Source organism: Danio aesculapii, chromosome 22, assembly GCF_903798145.1.
Source record: "Danio aesculapii chromosome 22, fDanAes4.1, whole genome shotgun sequence".
Lineage (NCBI taxonomy): Eukaryota > Metazoa > Chordata > Actinopteri > Cypriniformes > Danionidae > Danio > Danio aesculapii.
The window spans coordinates 7,744,043-7,766,542 of record NC_079456.1 but is presented as its reverse complement, the minus strand read 5'-3'; the positions used below and the strand labels follow the sequence as shown (position 1 = coordinate 7,766,542).

Below are 22,500 nucleotides of genomic sequence, written 5' to 3'. Positions count from 1 at the left end.
TTTGGGGAAGCATGGTGCTCCTGATTGGGTGGTGACTAGCTTCAATAACGTTTTTGGGTTCACTCGCTCATGACTGGCTGTCGTCCTGGGTTACCGAGGTGACAGACTGCTGAGAGTCGGTTTGTAGAAATTAGTGAGGTTTCGGCTGTCCCAAAACTTAAGAGGATTGCATGGAAAGTTCATGGTGTCCCAATTGGTGGCACGGTGTCCGAGCAGGCGAGAGGGGGCAGAGAGCAACAGTGAGCGTGAGCCAGCTAATGCGAAAAGCAACGTTACTTTGTTGCAGGATGTTTTTAGGTGACCTGGGTTGGTCCATCCCCATGGCACTGTCTTCCAATGAGCAGTTGCTATGAAGGGTGGGGCCACGCCCCGTAAGCAAGGGTCAAACAGACTGCATGTTGATTTCATGTGGTAAAATCTCTTGTAAGTTTGTAACTATCTTGCATCAAATGTTACAAGACGAATACTGTTTGTATAAGTAGTTTTTCATTTACATAAATGTATTGTAAATGTCACTAGCTTTCGTTCCATATCAGACATCATACATTTCAGACACATACAGATCATTTTAATCTGCTATAGGTATAAAAAAACACATTGATTAACCTGGTTTGTTGGAATAAACACAGCATATAAGGAAAACTATGGCATATTATTCAAAGATACATCTGCTTTAGTTGTAACATTTCAAGAGATTGTCTTTCATTCGTATGCATTAATTTCTCTAAAAGTGTGCATTTTGTCATGCATTTAGTCATGGAAAGAGTCTCATGGGGCAATTAGTTGAGTTTTCCCACTGAAAATCCTGTAAAGCCCCATTGTTCGGTCATTAAATCATTTACTAAGTTGGCTGAAGGGTACCAGTACCAGTACCAAAGTATTGGTTAGAATAGTCAAAATCAATTGCCGCTCTGTTATCCTGATGGTATAAGCCCTCGAGCCAGTTCAGTGACTGAGACAATTTGACGCCCGATTTCCAAGACTGATTCGAACTGATTTTGATCGCCAGTTAGTCCATTCACTGTTGTAATAGTACTAATACAATAAAACAAAGAGAGTGTATTACTGTACAGCGCTTCATCTTTACAAGTAGGCCTTTCTAAAAGTAGAATGGGAAATACTGCAGTGATTAAATAATGAAATGTAACAATTAAACCCTGGCATGCATAAAGACCTCACATGAAATGCTCTTTGGTGTTATTAAAACAAGAAAAATGTTTGTTAAGAGCACTTACCAATTCTGTTCAAATGACATAAAGTATTATGTTCATAGCCTAATGCGCAGATCCAATATATTGTACACTCAAGTCATTAAAGTATAATGATAGACTATTTTTTATTCAAAAATCATGTAAAAATGGAGCAATACATGTTGTTTTCAAAGCACTGTTCAACATGAACATATTCAATTTACATTTATTTCTGTAGCGTTTTTACAATGTAGATTGTGTCAAAGCAGCGTAACATAGCAGTTCTAGTAAATTGAAACTGTGTCAGTCCAGTTTTCAGAGTTGAAGTTCAGTTTAGTTTAGTCACAGTACATTCCATCATATTAAGAAACTGAGATAAACTAAAATGAGCCTTTTCACAAATCAGTCATATGTTGCTTTGTTTTTCAGACAATTCTTCTGAAGAATTGGAGAACTTGAAGCAGAAATCAGTGCCAGAGGGAGAATCTATCACTTTAGACACTCCTATTAAAACAACTCCAAATGATGTGCTGAAGTGGTACTTTGGTAAGATTCTCCTTGCTGAAATCACCGGAGATCAAAGTCGGATCTGTGAAGATGTTGAGTTTAAAGATGGTGAAGAGGGATTCAGTGACAGACTGAAGGCGAATCATTCATCTGGATCTCTGACCATCATGAACAGCAGAAAAGCTGACTCTGGAGAATATACACTACTGATCAACAGCACCAGCTTCTACATCAGTAGGAGATTCTCTGTGATTATCACTTTCTCAGGTAAGTGTAATGAACTTTCTCATTTCAGTGGCTTTTCACTTGAGGAGTTTTGTAATATAGTTCACATCACAGTGTTGCCGAATCAGTGACAAGTAGCTAAAGCCTTCTTGAAAAGTGGAATATTAAATTAGCATATTTACAATGTCCTTGTTTTGGATTGGCCCTTTACTTATTTCCTAGTGTTTCGTAGTCGCGTCATTACAAAACACCTAATGACTCGTTATCAAGACGACTCGTTTGAAGCACGATGAGTCGACTCCTTTATAGATGAATCAATAATTTTAAACACTGTACACTTACAGACTTAGGCCTTAGCTGGATATTACACTTCACCTAAAGCTGTGTTACACACTACATGGAAGGGCATTTTCAAAAACCTGTAATATGGGCTCTTTAAATTATAGCCTATAGGTGCACCAATAATCAAGTCAAATTAATGAATGAATTAAATAATTAAGTAAATAAAATAAATAAGGATTCTTAAATGTCGTTATTGTTTTTACTAAAAAAAAAAAAATAGCCAAAGTTTTATAAAAATAAAATGAGCAATGTTTATTTTATACACACGATTCAGTTGAATATAAGTTGGACATTTATGGGGCCATGTAACGTTTTTGTGCTTTTGTTTGTTCTCGGTGATCTTTAATATGTACTGGGTAGCTACAGTACGCAAAATATTTTCTAAAATGTTAAGCAGTAATTTGTTTATAGCTTTAATTAATTTAAAATATTAAAAATAACTAAAATAAAAAATACAAAGATAGAAAGAGCAGCATTTTGCTAAATATAATAGTAATAGATTATATGCTTTATCCATGTGTTGTTTCATATTCGTTTTTATTTCACTTGATGCATTCGTTATTTAATGTTTGAATACTGAAAGAAAACACAGCCATCGTTTAAATGGTTATTTCACCATCAAAATGTAGCCTATTATATTTTATATCATCATCTTTTGATATAAAACTGCTGTGTAATTTTAACTGATTGTTAAAAATGAAATAATTTAAGTGCTATATTTTGTGAAAGTGAAAGTGCCCGCTCACTTTTGACAAGGTCTGTCAAAAAATATATTTCTGCCACTATAATATAAATGCACTATTGTTGCATTATTATCATTTATTTTTCCGTTGTGTACAGAGATTTGAGATATATATTTATTTCCCCTCCAATCATTTTAAATCATCAGTGTAAATGGGACCGTAATACAGTTTAAAGTGAAGTTGTCTGAAAGGATGACGGGAACATCATGTCTATTATTTGGCTCGCGTTGTGCATATCGAAGGTTTTAGGGCCACGCGGAATTCTCTGCTGTTGTTGCTCCTGCTCAGCAGGCAAAACGCTATTATTTATGTTCTGTGTTTTTGACGTAAAAATATATTAGTTTTGGCGAATGCTACGAGCCTAATATAGATATTTTAATTAACACGTAGTTCAGTTCAGAAGTTGCTGTGCATAGAAACATACATTTCCATAAACTAAGCAGGCCTTTGTCTAGGTAAGATATGTAACCGGGAATTGTGTGTATCCACGTTTGTGAAAAATACTGGAAACATAGCCCTTCCCCCATGTCAAAACAAATGCTTGTAGAGCTTGTGCCCCAGTAGAGCTTTATGTCTAGCAACGCCCCTGTCCATTTCTCTCTTTGGACTTAAAAATAAATGAAAAATTTCAAAACTGCTTGCTGCTATAGTTAATCCAATGTGCGTGCGTATTGGCATAACTTTGTGCAGCAGCTTTTTTTCCGTGCAACAAATGCGACATTGAGAAGCTGCTAATGAATAAAAGCGGGGTTAATAGAGAAATCGGCTAATCATTGCATCCTTATTAACGATAAAATTTAACAATTTTCTACAAATGTCCAGATGTTCTCGGCTGCTCACTTAATGTCAGGTGACTCACTCTCTGCACAGCTTTATTGTGCTGTTAAACAGATGCAGAGAATCACGTGAGTCTTAACAAATCTATAAATATATATATATATAAGCTAATTTGAAATTAATTTTAAATGATATATTATTGATTAGCCGCGTTGTGTGGTATTTATGACCCAGATGTGTAGCCAATAAACAATGCCTAAACACTAAAACTGCTTTTAGAAACTTAAAATATTTATATTTTATGTTGGCTGTGTTTAGGATTGGGGATAGAATAGCATACAGTAAAAAAAAAAAAACATTCAGTCCCGTAAACCGAAATAGTCCGGCTATAAGAGGATGCTCTCTTTTAAACAAGCCCATTTTTTTCTTTCTGCATGTTCGCTCTGCATGTGTGGGAAAAAGAAATGGACAGAGAAACATGAACAGATGATAAATAATATGCGACTCACTTTGCTTGCGGATATGCCCATTTATTTAATTCATAACTGCCAGTAATAGCTATGCAAAAGAGAACCTATTTTGAGTGCATCAGTGTTTTGCATGTATAGATTGTCAAATAATTGTAACCTAGCCTATATTAAATAATAATTATTGATAAAGCAAGTTATACTGCAATCAGATGATGTGGTCCATGAGCTTAATATTCCATAACCTTCCATAACCAGCTCTATAACCTTAATATTATTTTGTAGTGTGTGCTGTGCCGCAGTTTTCATATCTTGCAGTGTGGGCACATTTAACATTTGCGGTAATAACATCGCCATGATGGTCAAAGAAATCGAAACATTCTTTTCACCCCAACGCAATTTAATAGAGTCACTATAAAGGCTAAAGAACTTAATTCTTACATTTGCTTAATATTTGCAGCCTATGGCTATACTTCTCACCATGCATTGTATATTTCCTTAAACATACAGTATAGTGTAAAAGGAAACTAAAACAAACAAATGAACTTATATTTAAATTGAACGCATCCCATCACAATGTACAGTACACATGCATATTGTGAAAAGGCAAAGCTGAAGGCAAAGCGCCACCCAGCGACCAAAAACTGCTGGCGCACTGAGGTACCTCCGCGGTGGCGTTCTGAAGTAGTAACATCTGTACAAGATGCTCAGAGCTAAAAATGACAAACTTCAGAACTGTCTAATAAATAATCTGATGTGTGTTTTGAGCTGAAACTTTACAGACACATTCTGGAGACACAACAGACTTACATTACATCTGGAAAAAGGGGTAAAATAGGTGCCCTTTAATAAAATATAACACTTATGACATTGCCAAAATATCCCCAAATCTATAACACTGATCAGTATTAGGGATTAGCTTTGACATCTTTGATATTACTTATTTCCTTCCCTCTTCCTCTAGTTGCTTCTGTTTTAGGCCTTTCCTTAAGTACAGTAATTGGAATATGTGCTGGTGTGCTGGTGCTTCTGGTGGTTGCTGCTATAGCTATTCACTTTACGATAAAGAAATGCAATCAAACAGGAGAAAATGCAAACAAGAGTAAATACAAACCAGAGAGTGGTGAGTATTAGAAACAGCTGATTTAAGATTAAAAAATTAATTGAGTAAAAAGAGTTTTTAGAAAATGTAAAAATATATAAATCGTTCTAATTAAAGTCACTGTGTTTAATTGTTTTGACAGTCACCGAAATGCTTGAACTAAATCAGGTGAGATCCTATGTTCATTGAATTTGTCTGTCTGAGAGAATCGTAGCTGTTTTTTGTGCTACAGTATATGTATGTTTCAGAAACCATAATGTATTTAATAATAATGCAATTAAGTCTTTTTACTTGAAAATTTATATGTTTTTTATTATTAAATGTTTTTTTTTATTTTAAAATTTTTAGAATTTTTTTATTATTTATGTTTTTATTATTATTTATATTAATATCTTCAAATATTTGTATATTATTATTAATTATTATTGTCATTTAGTTAATATAATCATATAATTATTTAGTTAAATTTGGGTGTCATGACTGCTCCTCTGAGAACAATCTATCCTCATGGATGCAGATCATCGTTGGACATTTTTCAAAACTAAAGGGAACCTTATTGAGGGAGCATATGCCAACAAACCTTTTAAAGTAGTTGCACTTTCTAATCATTGTGTGCTTGTATAACCAAATTAGCAAACTAACTAGCCTATTAATCTCTATTTTCTTATAGAAAAGTGTGTCAGGCTCTAATTGGAGGAACCTTCGACTGAGTAACTGCCGGTCAAACATCTCATTATCAAGTAGAGCCTCAACTGAGTAACTCTGGCAGTCAAACATCCAATAAATAAAAAGTGCCTCAACCGAGTAACTCTGCCAGTCAAACATCTCATAATCACGAAGAGCTTCAGCCGAATACCTCAGCTAATCAAACATCCCCTAAACAAGAAGAGCCTCAGACAAAAACCTCTGCCAATCAAACATCCCATAATCAAGAAGAGCCTCAACTGAGTAACTCTGACAGTCAAACATCCAATAATAAAGAACTTATATAATTTATTGATGAAGTAAAGGAGGATGAGTATAAACTTGCCCCACCAGTTATCTACCTAGAAAAGGGTGTAATATATTAGTAGCACAGAACATTTTTATATATTTTTTATTAATGCTGATTAAATGATCAACGCCTCCACAGACTGTTCTTTGAGATGTTGGTTATTTTATCTGTCTTTTTTTTTTTATCTGTGGTTATCATGTGATGTGGGCTGAACAAATCTGAGCTGCTTGAGCACGTGCACATGAAGGCGGGACATCAGTGCCAAACAGCCAATCAGATCGATGGGATTAGGCCATAAGGGTGAGCCCTTCTGAATGGAAGATGCTTTTTGACACCAAACAACTTTCAAAAGGATCATGTGTGCCTGAAGTGCCCATCAGTTTTACCCGTTAAAATATTTCTGGCGCATTAGGTAGTGCTGTCGCCTCACAGCAAGAAGGTCGCTGGTTCGAGCCTCGACTGGGTCAGATGGCGTTTCTGTGTGGAGTTTGCATGTTCTCCCTGCATTCGTGTGGGTTTCCTCTGGTTTTCCCCCACAGTCCAAAGACTAAGGTACAGGTGAATTGGGTAGGCTAAATTGTCCGTAGTGTATGAGTGTGAATGAGTGTATGGATGTTTCCCAGAGATGCAGCTGGAAGGGAATCCGCTGCATAAAACATATGCTGGATAAGTTGGCGGTTCATTCCGCTGTGGCAACCCCAGATTAATAAAGGGACTAAGCCAAAAAGAAAATGAATGAATGAATGAATCGTCATTCTGAATGCCTTTGTAACACTTCAATATGGCGGCCATGAATATCACTCCATACTGACATTGCTGCTTTAACTGCTACTGTAGTACAACCAGCAAACTGCCGTTGGTCAGACAAAAGAAAAAAGGTTGTTCAAGACTGCTCAGGGAACATACTTTTTTAAAGATCATGTAAATGTTACGTTGCACACTTCCTGAACTGATCAATAATTTTGTGTACCTACACGTATTATTAACTCTTTTAAATGTAATTGTTTACTAAATGTATTAATCTTGTTTGTACGCGTGCTGGATATGTAACCGTTTTAATCGAGGTTGTAGGTCAAGCTTTGAAAAGGGCTTTGAGTTTTGTTTGAAACGAAGTAGGCAATACTCACCCACTTTCCTTTAGCTTTATCAGGGACCGACAATTACTGTGGCAACGGTTTACTTTTACCACACTTGTAAAGCGCTGGAAAGCATTTAAAATTGTGCTTGAAAAGTGCCTAAATCTGACCTCAGAAAAGGAGAAAGAATCCTGATTGTTAACACTTCACAGCAACCATAAATGGTAACGCAAAATGTGCAACAAGCAAGCAGATTATTTACTGGAGCTGCCAAGTTTGTCACTGTCTTTAACTTTGAGAAGAAAAAAATGTTTTGTTACCAGTATTCATGACAACTGTGATGATTGTGATGATGGAGAAAATTGTGTTATTGTTTTTTTTGTTTGTTTATTGATGACATATAAGGGTAAATCACGTCATACTAAGATTAAAACAAAAATAAATGAATAAATAACTAAGGTTTATTATTATTTATTAGTAAATAAATAACTAAGGTAATATTGAATTATTAAAAGACAATTAATAGACTGTGAAGTTGGATGCTGTTTTTGACAATGTGTGTGTTACAAAAGACATTTTACAGAATTTTGCAGGTTCAAATGTTGTGTCCATAAGTCTTCTTGGGTCAACCTGTATTTTGTTTTTGAAAATATCTGCAGCATTACTTGTTCAAAACACTTTTGATGAGTTACAAACTTTGCCAAAACACTTATTTGTTTATATTAAATACATTTTGCCAGTTACCAACAAATGAATGTGTCTCTATTGGCCTCTGCTGGACGGTAGACGTACAGTCTGGTGATAAAAGGTCACCAACTGTTTAAAGGTGTTATTGTCATTTTTTTCCCTCTATAACATAAATCTTTAAACATAAATTATTTAGATTGTGTGTTACCATCTGGAAATAGCATAGTCAGAATTTCCTTAGGTTTTAATTGGTAACAATTCTTTGAAAGATTTTAACTGCCGAATGGCAAGTAGAAAAACCTCCAGATGCAGAATAAAGAAGGGACATGAGACGATCATAGAGACTTGAGGTGGGATTTTTCATTAAACTACAATAACAATGACATATCAGTATAAAAACTTTCTCTCCTTTAATTTCAACAAAATGTTTCTGTTGTTGTTTTTTGTAGGATTCAAAGCTGAAACTGGAGCAGGATGAGAGTACCTCTGCTGTTTTATAAAGTGTCTGGACTGGACAACCTTCAAAAGAACCTGAGGTGCCATTTTATAGCTGTATTTTTTTACTTGTATTATTATTTTATTCACATGTTTTGATAACTGGTCAAAGTTTAATATTCTGGGTGAATACTTGTCCTTTTGAGTGCTCATTAAGTGCTTGATGAAAATATAAAAATTTCAATGTTATTAATAGCCAAATGTTTATATTATTTAAAACTTGTGCACTCCTTTGTATCTTGTATCACTTGTCTATCAGGAATCAAAACCAGTAAAGTATCTTTTATATTTTTTTATAGATGAATTGGTTTGCAATTTTGTCCACAGCTCAAGAATTGTTTAAACGCATGATGAGATCTCTATAAATGGGTGTGAAATCAAGAAAAGAAAAGTTCTTAGAAATAGCTCTCTTCATTTGCTGAAGATGACAGAATGTGTGAATAAGGTCATGGTGTGTATACATTATTCATATATGTAGACAAATAATACATTAAAATTGTAAAATTGTTTAATACTGGATCTTCATGTGAAACATCAGCATTGGTGAGTTTAGCGTTTTGCAGTAAAGCTAATGTTCTGTAAAGTGCTATTTTAATGTTTCATATGCAGAAATGGAAACACACTATTCAAGCACAGTATTCACAAACATCAAATACAATCATCTGCTCAGGCAGAATCTCTTAGTCCACAAGCTCAAACCATATCTCTATACAGATGTCAATAATGTACTTTCTTCATTACACACTGAAACAATATGGTGGAAAAGATAAGTTATGCTATCCCATGCTCAAATATGCAGATGATAGTTTACTAAAAGTCATTTTGGAATTATTCAACAAAGTATGGAGAGAACAAAGATTGCAAAGACCTTGGAAACATGCTATTATAGTACCAATAGCTAAACCAGGGAAATCATCAGTTGCTGGAAACTATAGACCAGGGGTCATTTATCTCATTCCTGGAGGTCCGGTGCCCTACAGGGTTTAGCTCCAACTTGCCTCAAAACACCTGCCTGGGTGTTTCAAATATACCTAGTAAGACCTTGATTAGCTTGTTCAGGTGTGTTTGATTAGGGTTGGAGCTAAAATCTGCAGGACACCGGCCCTCCAGGAACAAGTTTGCAGATCCCTGCTAGACCCATTGCGCTTACATCTAATTCATGCAAAATTATAGAAAGAAATATTGTAAATAGGTTAAATTATGTTTTAGAAAATAAAGGAGTTTTAGCATGACATCAGTATGGGTTTAGAAAAGGTCATTCCACATTAGATGCATTAGTAAAACTAGAAATGTTGTCAAGAAGGGGTTGTCAATGAAAGAGAGGTTAATCGCTGTATATTTTAATATTGAAAAGGCATACCATATGATGTGGAAAGAAGGATTACTAATTAAATTAGGAAAAATTGGAATAGAAGGGAGAATTTATAATTGAATTTTAAACTAATAACTTTAATAGATAGAACATTACAGGTACAACTGGGGAAATGAATTATCTCAAGTAGTGAAAGAGGAGAATGAAACCCCACAGGGAAGTGTGATTAGTCCGTTATTATTTAATATAAAGATAAATGACATATTTTTAAAAGTACATCCTGAAATTAAAGTAGCCTTAAACGCAGATGACGGATTGATGTGGAAAAGGGGAAGAAATATATCATATTGTATAGGATAGAGTACAAAAAGCCATTCGTACAGTGGAAGATTGATCACTTGAATGGGGTTTTACATTTTCAATAGCAAAAACATGCTACCAAATATTTACAAGGAAAAAATAATTAAGAATAAACATCTTAAATTATATGGACACACACTAGAAAAGTAGATTAATTTAAATATTTAGGAGTGTGGTTTGATGATAAACTTACGTGGAAAGAACATATAAATTAGATTGTATTGTATATTGTAAGTAATGAATTTATTGAGAGGAGTTGCAGGGCAAGAGTGTGGTGGAGGGGGGGGATAAATAATCTTTAAAGAATTTTTATTGGCCTCATGAGGTCAGTGGTAGACTATGTATGTCTAGTATATGAATCTGCATCATCTACTTTACTTAATTAGATCTTATTAAAAAAAGCACTATGAATCATCATAGGAGCAGTTAAAACAACTCCAATTGCAGTAATACAGATTGAAACTTAGAGAAATGCCACTCCATTTAAGAAGGTAAAAACTTGCTCTTGCATATTGGGTCAATCTCCAAGGACAAAAAAAGTGATCATCCTGGAACAGAATTGCTTCAGCTGGGAAAGCTGGGAAATTTAAATAAAACAGGTAAAGGATTCATGGAAGATAAAAAAAAAGCTAAGTGTAGAAGCAAATATTGAAAATAAAAAATTTGCACCAGTAGATTAGATTAGATTAGATTCAACTTTATTGTCATTACACATGTACAAGGCAACGAAATGCAGTTTCGGTCTAACCAGCAGTGCAATAGCAGCAAGTGCAGTATACAGGTATTAGTTATAAAGTGCAGTTATAGAAAAGTAGTTATACCAGTATTTGTGAATCCCCAACAGAACCTTGGATAATAGATCAACCAAGAGTAGATTTGCAAATACAAGCACTCTAAAAAAACGTTATGTTATTTATTTATCCCAATGGTTGAGTTAAACATATTTGGTGCTTTGTTGGGTTGTTTTTAACATTTATTAGGTTATTTATTAATAACTCAACTAGTTGTGTTAAATATTTGATGCTTTGATGGTTTATTTTCAACCTTTATTTGGTTATTTGTTAAATAACTCAACAATTTGAATTTTAACAGTCAACTTAATTTTAACTGACACAAAACAGCTGTATTAATATGCGTGCGTAATGTTGTTTTTGTAATATAGTTTATTTAAGCTATAGCTTAAGCAAATTACCTCTCCGTGTCGTATTTTTGATCTGTTTCACCATCCAAGACCATCTTTTAGAAGCGTTTGGATGTGGTTAAAATGTATTGTGCACTGTGGACACTGAGTGAAGCCTGCTGCAGCTGCTGGACAGTCTCTACAACAGTGGTTCTCAAACTTTTAAACCCGCGACCCCCATTGTAAGGTCGTCAAGAACTCGCGACCCCCCACTACCAAAGCATATACAAACAATAAAAATAGCTTTTTTTTAAGCTGTTCACAATATTTTAACTATATTTACTATAGATTACAGGGCTCGAAATTAACATTTTTGCTTGGTAACACTGGTGCTTCTATTTTTAAAAATGTAGACGCACCAGCCAAAATTTAGTGGCTCCCACCAATTATCGCACTGTTACTACAAGTTTTATAAACAGATTTATTGCATTTGAAAATCAACACTAATCAAAACTAACAAGCAAAAAAATAAATATGCATGCGTGAGGAAAATATGTCTTAATGAAATCCCGTTATCACAAGAAAAGACATTTTTATAACATAATTGAGTGACCAAAAGATACACGGACGGATATCCCAAAAGATATCCCACAGACTTTACAGTGAATGCTAGTTATTTTCATAGCAGACTTGAAGCCAATGGAGGTCTTTTATCCACTCTTCAATAAGTATAGCTGGTGGATTAACATTCAGCACATGATCAGTAATCAGATGTGCCAATATTTGTAGCTTTAGGTGTTTCTAAGACAAAATCTGTCAGTGTTGTTTTCATTCTCTCGTCTTCAGCGCTTTACATTTTCGCGGTTGTAGCTCCTGTCATCTGAAGACAGGAGGCGTTGACTGAGTGATTGACAGCTGATTTTAACCAATCATTCGTGTTCAGTTCTTAGAGCAGTGGGCCAATAAGAAGAGCGCGAAGGCGGGGCAAGCGTTGAAGGCTTTGTTTACTGCGGCAAGTTGACATGACAACAGTTTTAAACTGTTCCTGAGCGCTGCGTTCCAAGTACAAAGATGCATTCTGCCCGAATGTGTCCTAAATACTTTATAAATCAGTAATATCTTTTTAAAAATCTGAAAATATTAGCTTTCACTTGTAATACTGAAAAATATTTATTATAATCACTGAAAATTACACAATTTTTAAATAACTCTCGCGACCCCTTGAAATTATTCTGCGACCCCCGCAGGGGTCGCGACCCCCAGTTTGGGAACCACTGCTCTACAACACACAGAACTCCATATTCGGCTCAATCAAAAAATGATTTCCTGCTTGCACAGTTTATAACTGTCTGCTTTGTTCTGTTTCTTCATTGTTTGTGATTCTTGGTTTATTTTAACAAAAGTGTCTGGAACTATAATGTAATGGAAACGAAGCACTTTTTTAAACTTATTTTTATTAGAGAATACCAGGGGCGGACTGGCCGTCTGGCAATTCTGGCAAATGCCAGAAGGGCCGGAGCAGTTTTAAAATGTGGGCCGGTCAGGTTTTTTTTTTTTTTTTTTTTTTTTTTTTTTTTTTTTTTTATATGTATTGTTTTTGCATGCTGGCAGCTTTTATCTCTTGCAAGATGTGAATATAATGCTGCTGTTGATGACAATAATAATAATAATAATAATGATGATGATTGATAATTATAATAATGATACATGTTAAGCATTTGGGCCAATCGGCGACGGCCGGCCGGTCTCGAGATGGGCCGACCCAATCAGAGGCTGTGGATTACGCTGATGTAATCAAAATCTGGCAAGATGGTCAAACAGTAAATGCCACACAACGCAAGCTAACGTTAATGTCAAAATATGGACCGTAAAAAAGGAAAGGCGGTGCTGAAAAGGTCAGAGAGAGCAAGAAAAGGGCTCTAAAATCAGATGCTGCCAAATGCATAAAATTAACCGAAATATTCGCGAGAGGAGGTGTAAATGCATCGGAGGACAGTAGCGCGGTAGAGTAGGTAAGAAGGGAACAGAAAATAAAGCAGGTCACACATCGGATGCGCCGCAACACGGCGAGCACATGACAGTTGAAAGTATGGCACATCAGACGCGCATATTCACATGACAGCTGCCGACTTGTGTACCTTAGAAACTTTTGTTTAGAAATTAGAATTCTAAAATGCATGGCGTTGCGCGGCGCGACGCTGTGCGTCGCCGAGCAGCGTTTCTGGTGTGTGACTGACCCCCTTAATTATACTAAAATATAAATAATAATTAATTTTAATGTCATTCACGCTACTTCTGACAGTTTTTGACAGTAACCTACACTGTGTTTAACAGTTAACTCAGCGTGGAACTCCCATACATTTTAAAATATCATTATAAGCAGATAACGTGGAATTTAGGGTATACACAGAACAGCTATAGCTATAGTACTGTAGGAATTTGTAGTCAACTCTAAATACATAGCTAGTCTTTAAAGTAAAACATTAAATACATGCATATGTCACAGTATGTAGGTGGAACATAGACTTCTTTTACAGGCAATATTGTAGTATATCTATGCAATAGTCAGACATTGGCTTGCTTATGTTCTTCCTTTCCTGACTCCTGTGTTCATCTATTCAAACTAGAATGTTTCTGGACCCAGTGGCAGTGCAGATAGCCTGACTGCTGCAGCAGAGTCAAGTGTCATGGAGGTAGGAATACAGCCGTAAGAGAAACACACCCTGACACAAATGCTGACAGTTTTTTAATACTGTGTACAGAAAACTGATATAGAAACCACAAACCAGTTAGGGGTTGTCAGTGGGGGCTAGTTCACCACAGATGTCTGGTCAGTCAGAGGCAACGAGCTGCAATCAATCCAGAATTCTTTATTCTTTTTCCACAAAGTTTCCAACAAGTACTGAGCATGCAAGTGCTAAACATCACTTCGGAGTATCCATGTAGGTTGGTGTGTGTGTGTGTGTGGTCCCGAAACAAATAAGAATAAACTGTCTGATTGCCAGAAACACTTCAAAATAAAAGCTCATGTAAGCCTTTTTAAGACTGTGGCTAATTAACGATAAATTAACCCCTATGATAGGAGTAGCCTGTGAATGTGTGTCACACACACACAAATGGAGATGCAGCACTAGCAACACTTCAGCATACTTTATATCAAAAAAAGCTATATATCATGAAGGATTAAAAATGTACAAATCTGCTAGTACACACAAATATTTCTGCTTTTTTGTTATATATTGTATTGCCTTTTGTGCTACTGTTATTACTTAAGTGTAATAAAGTTTTTTTACAGACGCTAGGACACATTTCTCTATATAGGACACTTTTGCAAAACTCTTGACACAGTGAGCACAACAGAAGTCTATGTGGGCTGAACTAGGGATCAATTCTCATTGTTTTGGCACAAAATGCATTTAATGATTACATCTCTGAAATTTCATCAATTCTTTTCTCACTCAGACACAACAACTGACAAAATTCTTTGGACATACAGGACATTTTGCACATGCTGCGTGCTGCGTGTCCATTTGTGTGTAAAGCTCTGTGTGTGTGTGTGTGTGTGTGTGTGTGCGTGAGACACATTCAAAGGTTACTTCTATCATATAATAGCAGACAAACATTTTTTTATTAAGTTTTTACTGTATGTATACATTTTTTATAAAGAGGTTGTTTTTGTTCCAGTCACATACATTTAAATGTTTTAATATCTATTACATTTGGCACTGCGTATATTATTTCACCATCTGTACACTAATATAATGTGTGGATGTGCGTGTCTATGGGTGGGGCTGTGTCGGTGTGGTAATGTGGGCTGGTGTGGCTACAGTGCCAGGGCTGAATTTTTGTCCCAGTCCGCCCCTGGAGAATACAACATTGCATGAAGTACAAAATAGTGTAACAGGGTTTTTTTACATGTTAGACCATCGATTTCTATCTACCAAAATGGTTGTAAATACATGTACAGAACAAAAAGCATCCTTAGGACATATAAAAGAGACAACATTTTTATACAACAGCAATTATAATAAAAATTATAAAATAATAATAATAAAAGTTTTAAAAAGTGAAGAAAGGAAGAAAAAAAGTGTCCTTGTTCTCCGACAGTTCGCAGAGTTCAGTATGTCTCATTATTGAAGAATTAAAGGCATGACAGGAGACATCTCTTTAGGAAAATTGTTTTTTGAAGTCATAATGCACATTTGTTCCATTTGATACAGTTCCCACACTTTTTGAATCCAAGCATTATATGATGGAGGTTCAGGATTTTGCCATCTGCATGTGATGCACTTCAAAGCTGCAGCAAGTAAGATTTGTAATAAGTTAATTTTTGATCTGCCATCGAAGCCCTTTGGGCATACACCTGAAACTAAGCATTTTTCAATATTTAAAAAAATATATATGTTATTTATTTACACAGTCATAATTATAAAATTAATAATAGTACTAGTAGCATTAGTAATACCAGAATGGAAAAAAAAAGAAACATTTAATGAAAATAACCTAACGCATTGGATTAAATGATATAACCCAATGCAATGGGTTGAAATAACCCCTAACTGGGAAGGTGCTATAATAACCTATAGTATATATAATATAACCTATAATAACGCTCAAAACAGTGGAGATGATAGTGGACTTCAGGAGAAACCCCCCTGCTCTCCCCCCACTGAGTATCATGGACAGCATTGTGGCAGCAGTGGAGTCATTCAGGTTCCTGGGCACCATCATCTCTCAGGACCTGAAGTGGGACACTCACATTGACTCCATTGTCAAAAAAGCTCAACAGAGGCTGTACTTTCTTCGTCAGCTGAGGAAGTTTAACTTCCCAAAGGAGCTGCTGAAACAGTTCTACACCTCCATCATTGAATCAGTCATCTGCACATCAATAACTGTCTGATTTAGTTCAGCTACTAAATACGATCTCCAAAGACTACGTCGAATAGTTCGGACTGCTGAGCGAATCACTGGTACAACCCTTCCTACTCAACAAGAACTGTACTTATCCAGAGCGAGCAGAAGGGCTGCCAAAATCACTCTGGACCCCTCACACCCAGCACACTGCCTCTTTGAACTTTTACCTTCTGGTCGACGCTACAGAGCACTGCGCACCAGAACAGCCCGACACAGAAACAGTTTCTTCCCTCAGGCAATCCATCTCATGAACACTTGATGATAATAATTGTGGAGCCAACATCACTACTTGCTATACACTTTTATACACATATACACTTATTTAACAACACACTTTACATGCCAATTAGCACATAACAGCTGCACATATAATGTTGTATATAGTAATAAACATGTACATACACTTTTCAATCTGTATATTTGCACTCACTACTTACTTCTATTTTTTTTAAATATATTTATTATCTGTTTTTTGTCCTGTCTCTGTAATCCTGTTGCACTGTAGAAGCTCTGTCACGAAAACAAATTCCTAGTATGTGTGAACATACCTGGCAATAAAGCTCTTTCTGATTCTGATTCTATAGTTGGGTTATATGTTGGGATATTTTTAACCCAACTATTTTAACAGAGTTAGAAAATTAGAGACATGTGTGATGAAGTTCAGTTAAAGTTGTTTGTAAAACAATACATACAGAGTATTTTACATTTCTCCAAATATACACAGATGGGTTAAAAACTTAAAAACTGATAGAACAGGAGCTGCAATATACATCCCAGAATTTAAAGTTAGGAAGGCAAAAAGGATAACAGATCGTTCATCAATATACACAGCAGCAATTCTCTTGGCAATAGAAAGGGTACAAGAAGTTAGAGTGGACAAAGCTATAATATGTTCAGACTCAATGGCAGTACTTAAAAGTTTACAATCATTACAGACAAATAGAAATGATGTATTACGGGAAATCATGACATGGTTATATAGTACTAAACAAATTGGAATAACAATTAGTTTCATCTGGGTACCAGCACATGTGGGAATACAAGGAAATGAAGGAGCAGATAAACTGGCTACAGAATCATTCAAATGAATGAACCAAATTTAAACATTACACTCTGTAGAACAGAAGGGAAACACCTGATTTTAGAAACATGCAATAAGAAATGGCAGAAATGTTGGGATTCTTGTCAATCAGGACAGCATTATCATAAAGTACAAAAAAGTTTGCAAAGAACGGTCAGCCATAACATCTGCAGAAATGAACAAGTCATGCTAACACATTTACGAACAGGTCATTCTCAATTATACATTACATATTATTGGGAAACACAATACAGGTTTATGTGATTCATGTTTAGAAGGGGAAACAGTGGAACATGTATTGTTTTGGTGTAGTACATTTGAAAGGGAAAGAAATTATTTAAGAGAAGAACTATTATGAACGGGTGTATCTGAGTTTACATTAAACAGTGTTTTAAAACATGGGCCAAATGTAGGGAAATAAATCAGGGCAATTACATAATTTATTAGAAAGGTTGGTTTAATAGACAGGACATAGCAAATGGGTTGGAAACTAGATTCATTAATTTCACACTGCATCATGGTAGGTGGCGGTATGCACCTTGTTGTGCCGAAATCTGTGACCCGTCGAAAACTGTGACCAGAGGGCGCTGTTCAGTAAAAATTTCACTCGGGAACGTGCTTGTCGCTCATGCACGCGACCGTGAACACGCAGACACTGAAATCAAGCGATCAGCGACGAGCGGTGCTGTAAAAGGATGTTTTAAATCCTGGGATTCAGAAAACAGGTTCATGGAAGAACTTTAATGTAGTCCTGATATATTGACCATCCGAAATCTTGTAAAGAAATAAAAAAAGTTCTGTCGCTGTTGTTGTCTCCTGATAGACTCGTAGTTTGTAGGTTTTGTTATGAAATAGTTTATGCAATCCAGATTCAAACTACTGACATACCTGAGGTAACATTCATAGCCATCTAAATATTCTACTGCATATGCCAGATTACAATGATTAAAGTGAACAAAGGCAGGCAATCTTCTTTCTATTTGTAAAACACTTTACCAGATATTAGGCTAATATATATTTTATAAACTGTGTCTGGAATCTGAAATTCAGCTATTGAAATGCCATCCCTCTTGTATTTGTGTGATTGTGTTTAATAAAATAACTCATGTCATATCTACTGCATCTAAAGCATATTGACCAGATATTTATTTACAAATGCTGTAGTCACTGAATCTTAATTAATTGCCATATTCCCTTCTTATATTCATATGAATGATAATAATGTTTAATAAAATGACTCATGACGCTCCTCCATATGATCTGATTTTCTGAAATCTTTATAAAGGTCATTGACTCTGACAGATAAAATATATGCCTACAGAATTCTTATTTCTCTTTTTCTCTAAGGATGCATGTTTGATATCTTTAAGAAACAACAGGGTTAAAATTAGTGATTAGACATTACAGAAATCTTGCACCCTACAATTTGCAGTAATGTTTACATGTCAGCAACTGGTATAAGTAACAATTAAATGACACTGATATTCCCTCTGGTGTTTTCTAGACATAAATGTCACAAGTTAGAAATTTGCTATCAAAAGGGTAAAGTTCAACTGTCTTTATAAACCTTAAAAACAAAAAATATCAAGTTAATTTTTAAAAATCAAATTGAAAAACTACACTTTGTGTACACTTTATAAGTGTTTGAAAATTGGAGTCAGGCATAGATCATCCTTTTACAAAATAATAAATAAATAAAATAAATACAGTGGGGGAGAGTGGGGATTTTACTATGGATGTCAAGGTTTACAACATCCTTGAATATATATATATATATATATATATATATATATATATATATATATATATATATATATATATATATATATATATATATATATATATATATATTTATTTATTTATTTATTTATTTATTTATTTATTTATTTTTTTAATTTATTTATTTTTTGTGTTAAACAGAAGAAACTCATATTGGTTTGGAACAAATCAAGGATGAGTAAATGATGACAGAGTTTTCATTTTGGGGTGAACTATCTGTTTTTACTCATCGGATTCAGTGACCTAAAGATCAGATCAACTATCTAAGAATAAGTGAGTCTGGTCAATATTGCTTTATAAAAGAGGAAGATGATGGACTGACCCATAACCTTTACCCTTTATCAAATATTATAATCAGTCAGCATATGGTGTAACCTAACATATTTCAATGAATTTTATGGGTCATTTTCATTGAACAGCAAGCTATCTACAAATAAAACATTTAAATAAATTAGAATGTCATCTGAATGTAATTTTACCATTTCAATATAATTCATGCATTAAATAAACACTTGAATAATAATTGTCAAATTGTAAAAGTAGACTTTTCAATAAAATAAACAATATCCTACTTAATAATAACAATAATAATAGTCATCATCATTAACATTATTAATATCATTATTAAAGAATGATTTTTTCATTTCCTAATAAATAATAAATATTAAATTTAATTTCTTAATAGGTTTATGGAAGAACTTTAATGGAGTCGTGATATTTTGTTGTTGTTGTCTCCTGGTAGACTGGTAAAACTAAATATAATGATACTGAGTTGAAAAAATCGTATAGTTTGTTCATTACAAATGCTAAATACTGAGTTCAAATTACATGTGACACAAGTAAGATTTATAGCCATAGAAGTGTGTTTTCCCTGTATAAACTTAATTATAATGTTTAATTCACTGAATGATGTTCACTGAAAATGACCCATAAAATTCATTGAAATATGTTAGGCTACCCCATATGCTGACTGATTATAATATTTGATAAAGGGATTAAGGTTATATGTCAGTCCATCATCTTACTCTTTTATAATATTGACCAGACTCACTTATTCTTATATACAGTTGATCTGATCTTTAGGTCACTGAATCCGATAAATAAAAACAGATAGTTCACCTCAAAATGAAAACTCTGTCATTGTTCCAAACCAATGATTTTGACCCTGTTGTTTCTCAAAGACATCAAAAATGCATCCTTAAAGAAAAAGAAAAATGACTGCACTAAGACAAAGAGAAATAGGAATTCTGTAGGCATATATTTTACCTGTCAGAGTCAATGACCTTTCTAAAGATTTCAGAAAATCAGATCATATGGAGGAGCGTCATGAGTCATTTTATTAAACATTATTATCATTCATATGAATATAAGAAGGGACTATGACAATTTATTTCAGATTCAGTGACGAGAGCATTTGTAAATAAATATCTGGTCAATATGCTTTAGATGCAGTAGATATGACATGAGTTATTTTATTAAACATAATCAAACAAATGGCATTTCAATAGCTGAATTTCAGATTCCAGACACAGTTTAGATAAAATATATATTAATCTAATATCTGGTCAAAGTTTTATACAAATAGAAAGAAGATTGCATTACTTTATTAACTTTATTAAAATTTATTATGAAACATTGTAATCTGGCATATGCAGTAGAATATTTAGATGGCTATGAATGGTACCTCAGATTCAGTGAAGCCGATCTACAGTGTCATATGTCAGTAGTTTGAATCTGGATTGCATAAACTATTTCATAACGAAACCTACAAACTACGAGTCTATCAGGAGACAACAACAGCGACAAAATATTTTTTACTTCTTCTTTACAAGATTTCGGATGGTAAACATATCAGGACTACATTAAAGTTCTTCCATGAATCTGTTTTCTGAATCCCAGGATTTAAAACATCCTTTTACAGCACCGCTCGTCGCTGATCGCTTGATTTCAGTGTCTGCGCGTTCACGGTCGCGTGCATGAGCGACAAGCACGTTCCCGAGTGAAATTTTTACTGAACAGCGCCCTCTGGTCACAGTTTTCGACAGGTCACAGATTTCTGCACAACACACCTAGCTGGTTCGCAACCCGCCAATACAACCTAAAGAAGAAGACTCTGTCACTGTCACTTTTGATTTGCGGAAGTCAGTTGTTGAAACTGCATGACTGACAAGGAAATTTTGGTGACAATTAATGCAATAATACTAATGATAGTCGAATATTGGGCTTGTTTTTGAAGCTTTGGTTGCGTAGTCATGCGAGATTTGGCAACGCTTTTTGGACAGCGCTGCTTCAAGATAACGCAGCTAGTGAACACCTGAGGCTATCTTGTTAGCTTCAGAAGCTTGTTTAAAGAACAAAAACATGAATTGTGTTCTTTATGCGTTTAGGCCAGTTGCCTACGCGAGATTTGGTGTTTCGGCATCAGACAAGTTTTAAAAATATTGTTATTAGTTTTATATTAGTTCCTAAAAAGTATGCATATAACGCGTTTCACTCATCGTAAAGTAAAATGGATGTGTTTATTTGGATCTTTTGGAGTGCTTTCTTCATCAACGGTAAGCGTTTTGTATGCTTGTTGTTTTTATTCAATAAGTTAGAACACTGATTTCGGATGATCTAACTACGTTTGGCAGAAATGGAGGCGTACTGTTAGCTTTTAGGTAGTTTAGGGATTATGATGTGATTGAGTAAATTGGTTTTATATTTCGTTCAGTGACAACTTGTGACATGCTCCCTGTGTTATTTACCATGGCACTTTTGTATTCGGTCTGAAATCGCATAAGTTATAAATATTACTTGAAAAGCAACTTAGCATTGTTTGACTGCTAACAATGTTGTACTTTGATAGACATTATATGATTTCACCATTTAGAATTTGCAAAGAGTATTTTTGTGAAATTCTATTGAGGAAAAGTCGAAAACTTTTAAAAACCGTAAGCTAAAACTAACTTTACCTCAATTACGATGTGTTAATATTTGCTGTTTTTGACCGGGGTAAAGTTGGTTTCACATTCGAAGACTTCCATCTTCGATGAAAATGTCATTAAATGTACAATAACGTTGTGCTTTCAAAGTGTAATAATCTGCATGGTGTTGACTACGATACTATTTATTTTTTCAGAATCGACAAACATGGTTTTTGATTTGACGGCATTCACTAGCGAATGTCTGTCATGTCTCTAGTATAGTGCGTGAAATAAACTAGGGGCCGTCTAAAAAGTTCAACGTTTTTTCTTTGTGTGTAATCAAACTGCTAATTAGCCAACTCCTACTTCAATAAATGTCAAAAGTAAGGTGCAATGGCTACAACATTACTTTGGAAATAATTA

General features: G+C 34.7%; 1 protein-coding gene across 2 annotated transcripts in view; it reads left to right on the top strand.

Annotated features, from left to right (window-relative positions):
* Positions 1 to 22,500, top strand: part of LOC130215894 (uncharacterized) — a 43,123-nt gene that overhangs the window by 10,650 nt on the left and 9,973 nt on the right. Inside the window, exon 4 of one of the 2 annotated variants that reach the window (XM_056447753.1) lies at positions 1,620 to 1,964. In XM_056447753.1, the coding sequence (XP_056303728.1) occupies positions 1,620 to 1,964 (345 nt within the window). Of the gene's footprint in view, positions 1 to 1,619; positions 1,965 to 21,208; positions 21,727 to 22,500 lie in introns of those variants that run through there. The other variant, XM_056447754.1, reaches the window with a different exon arrangement.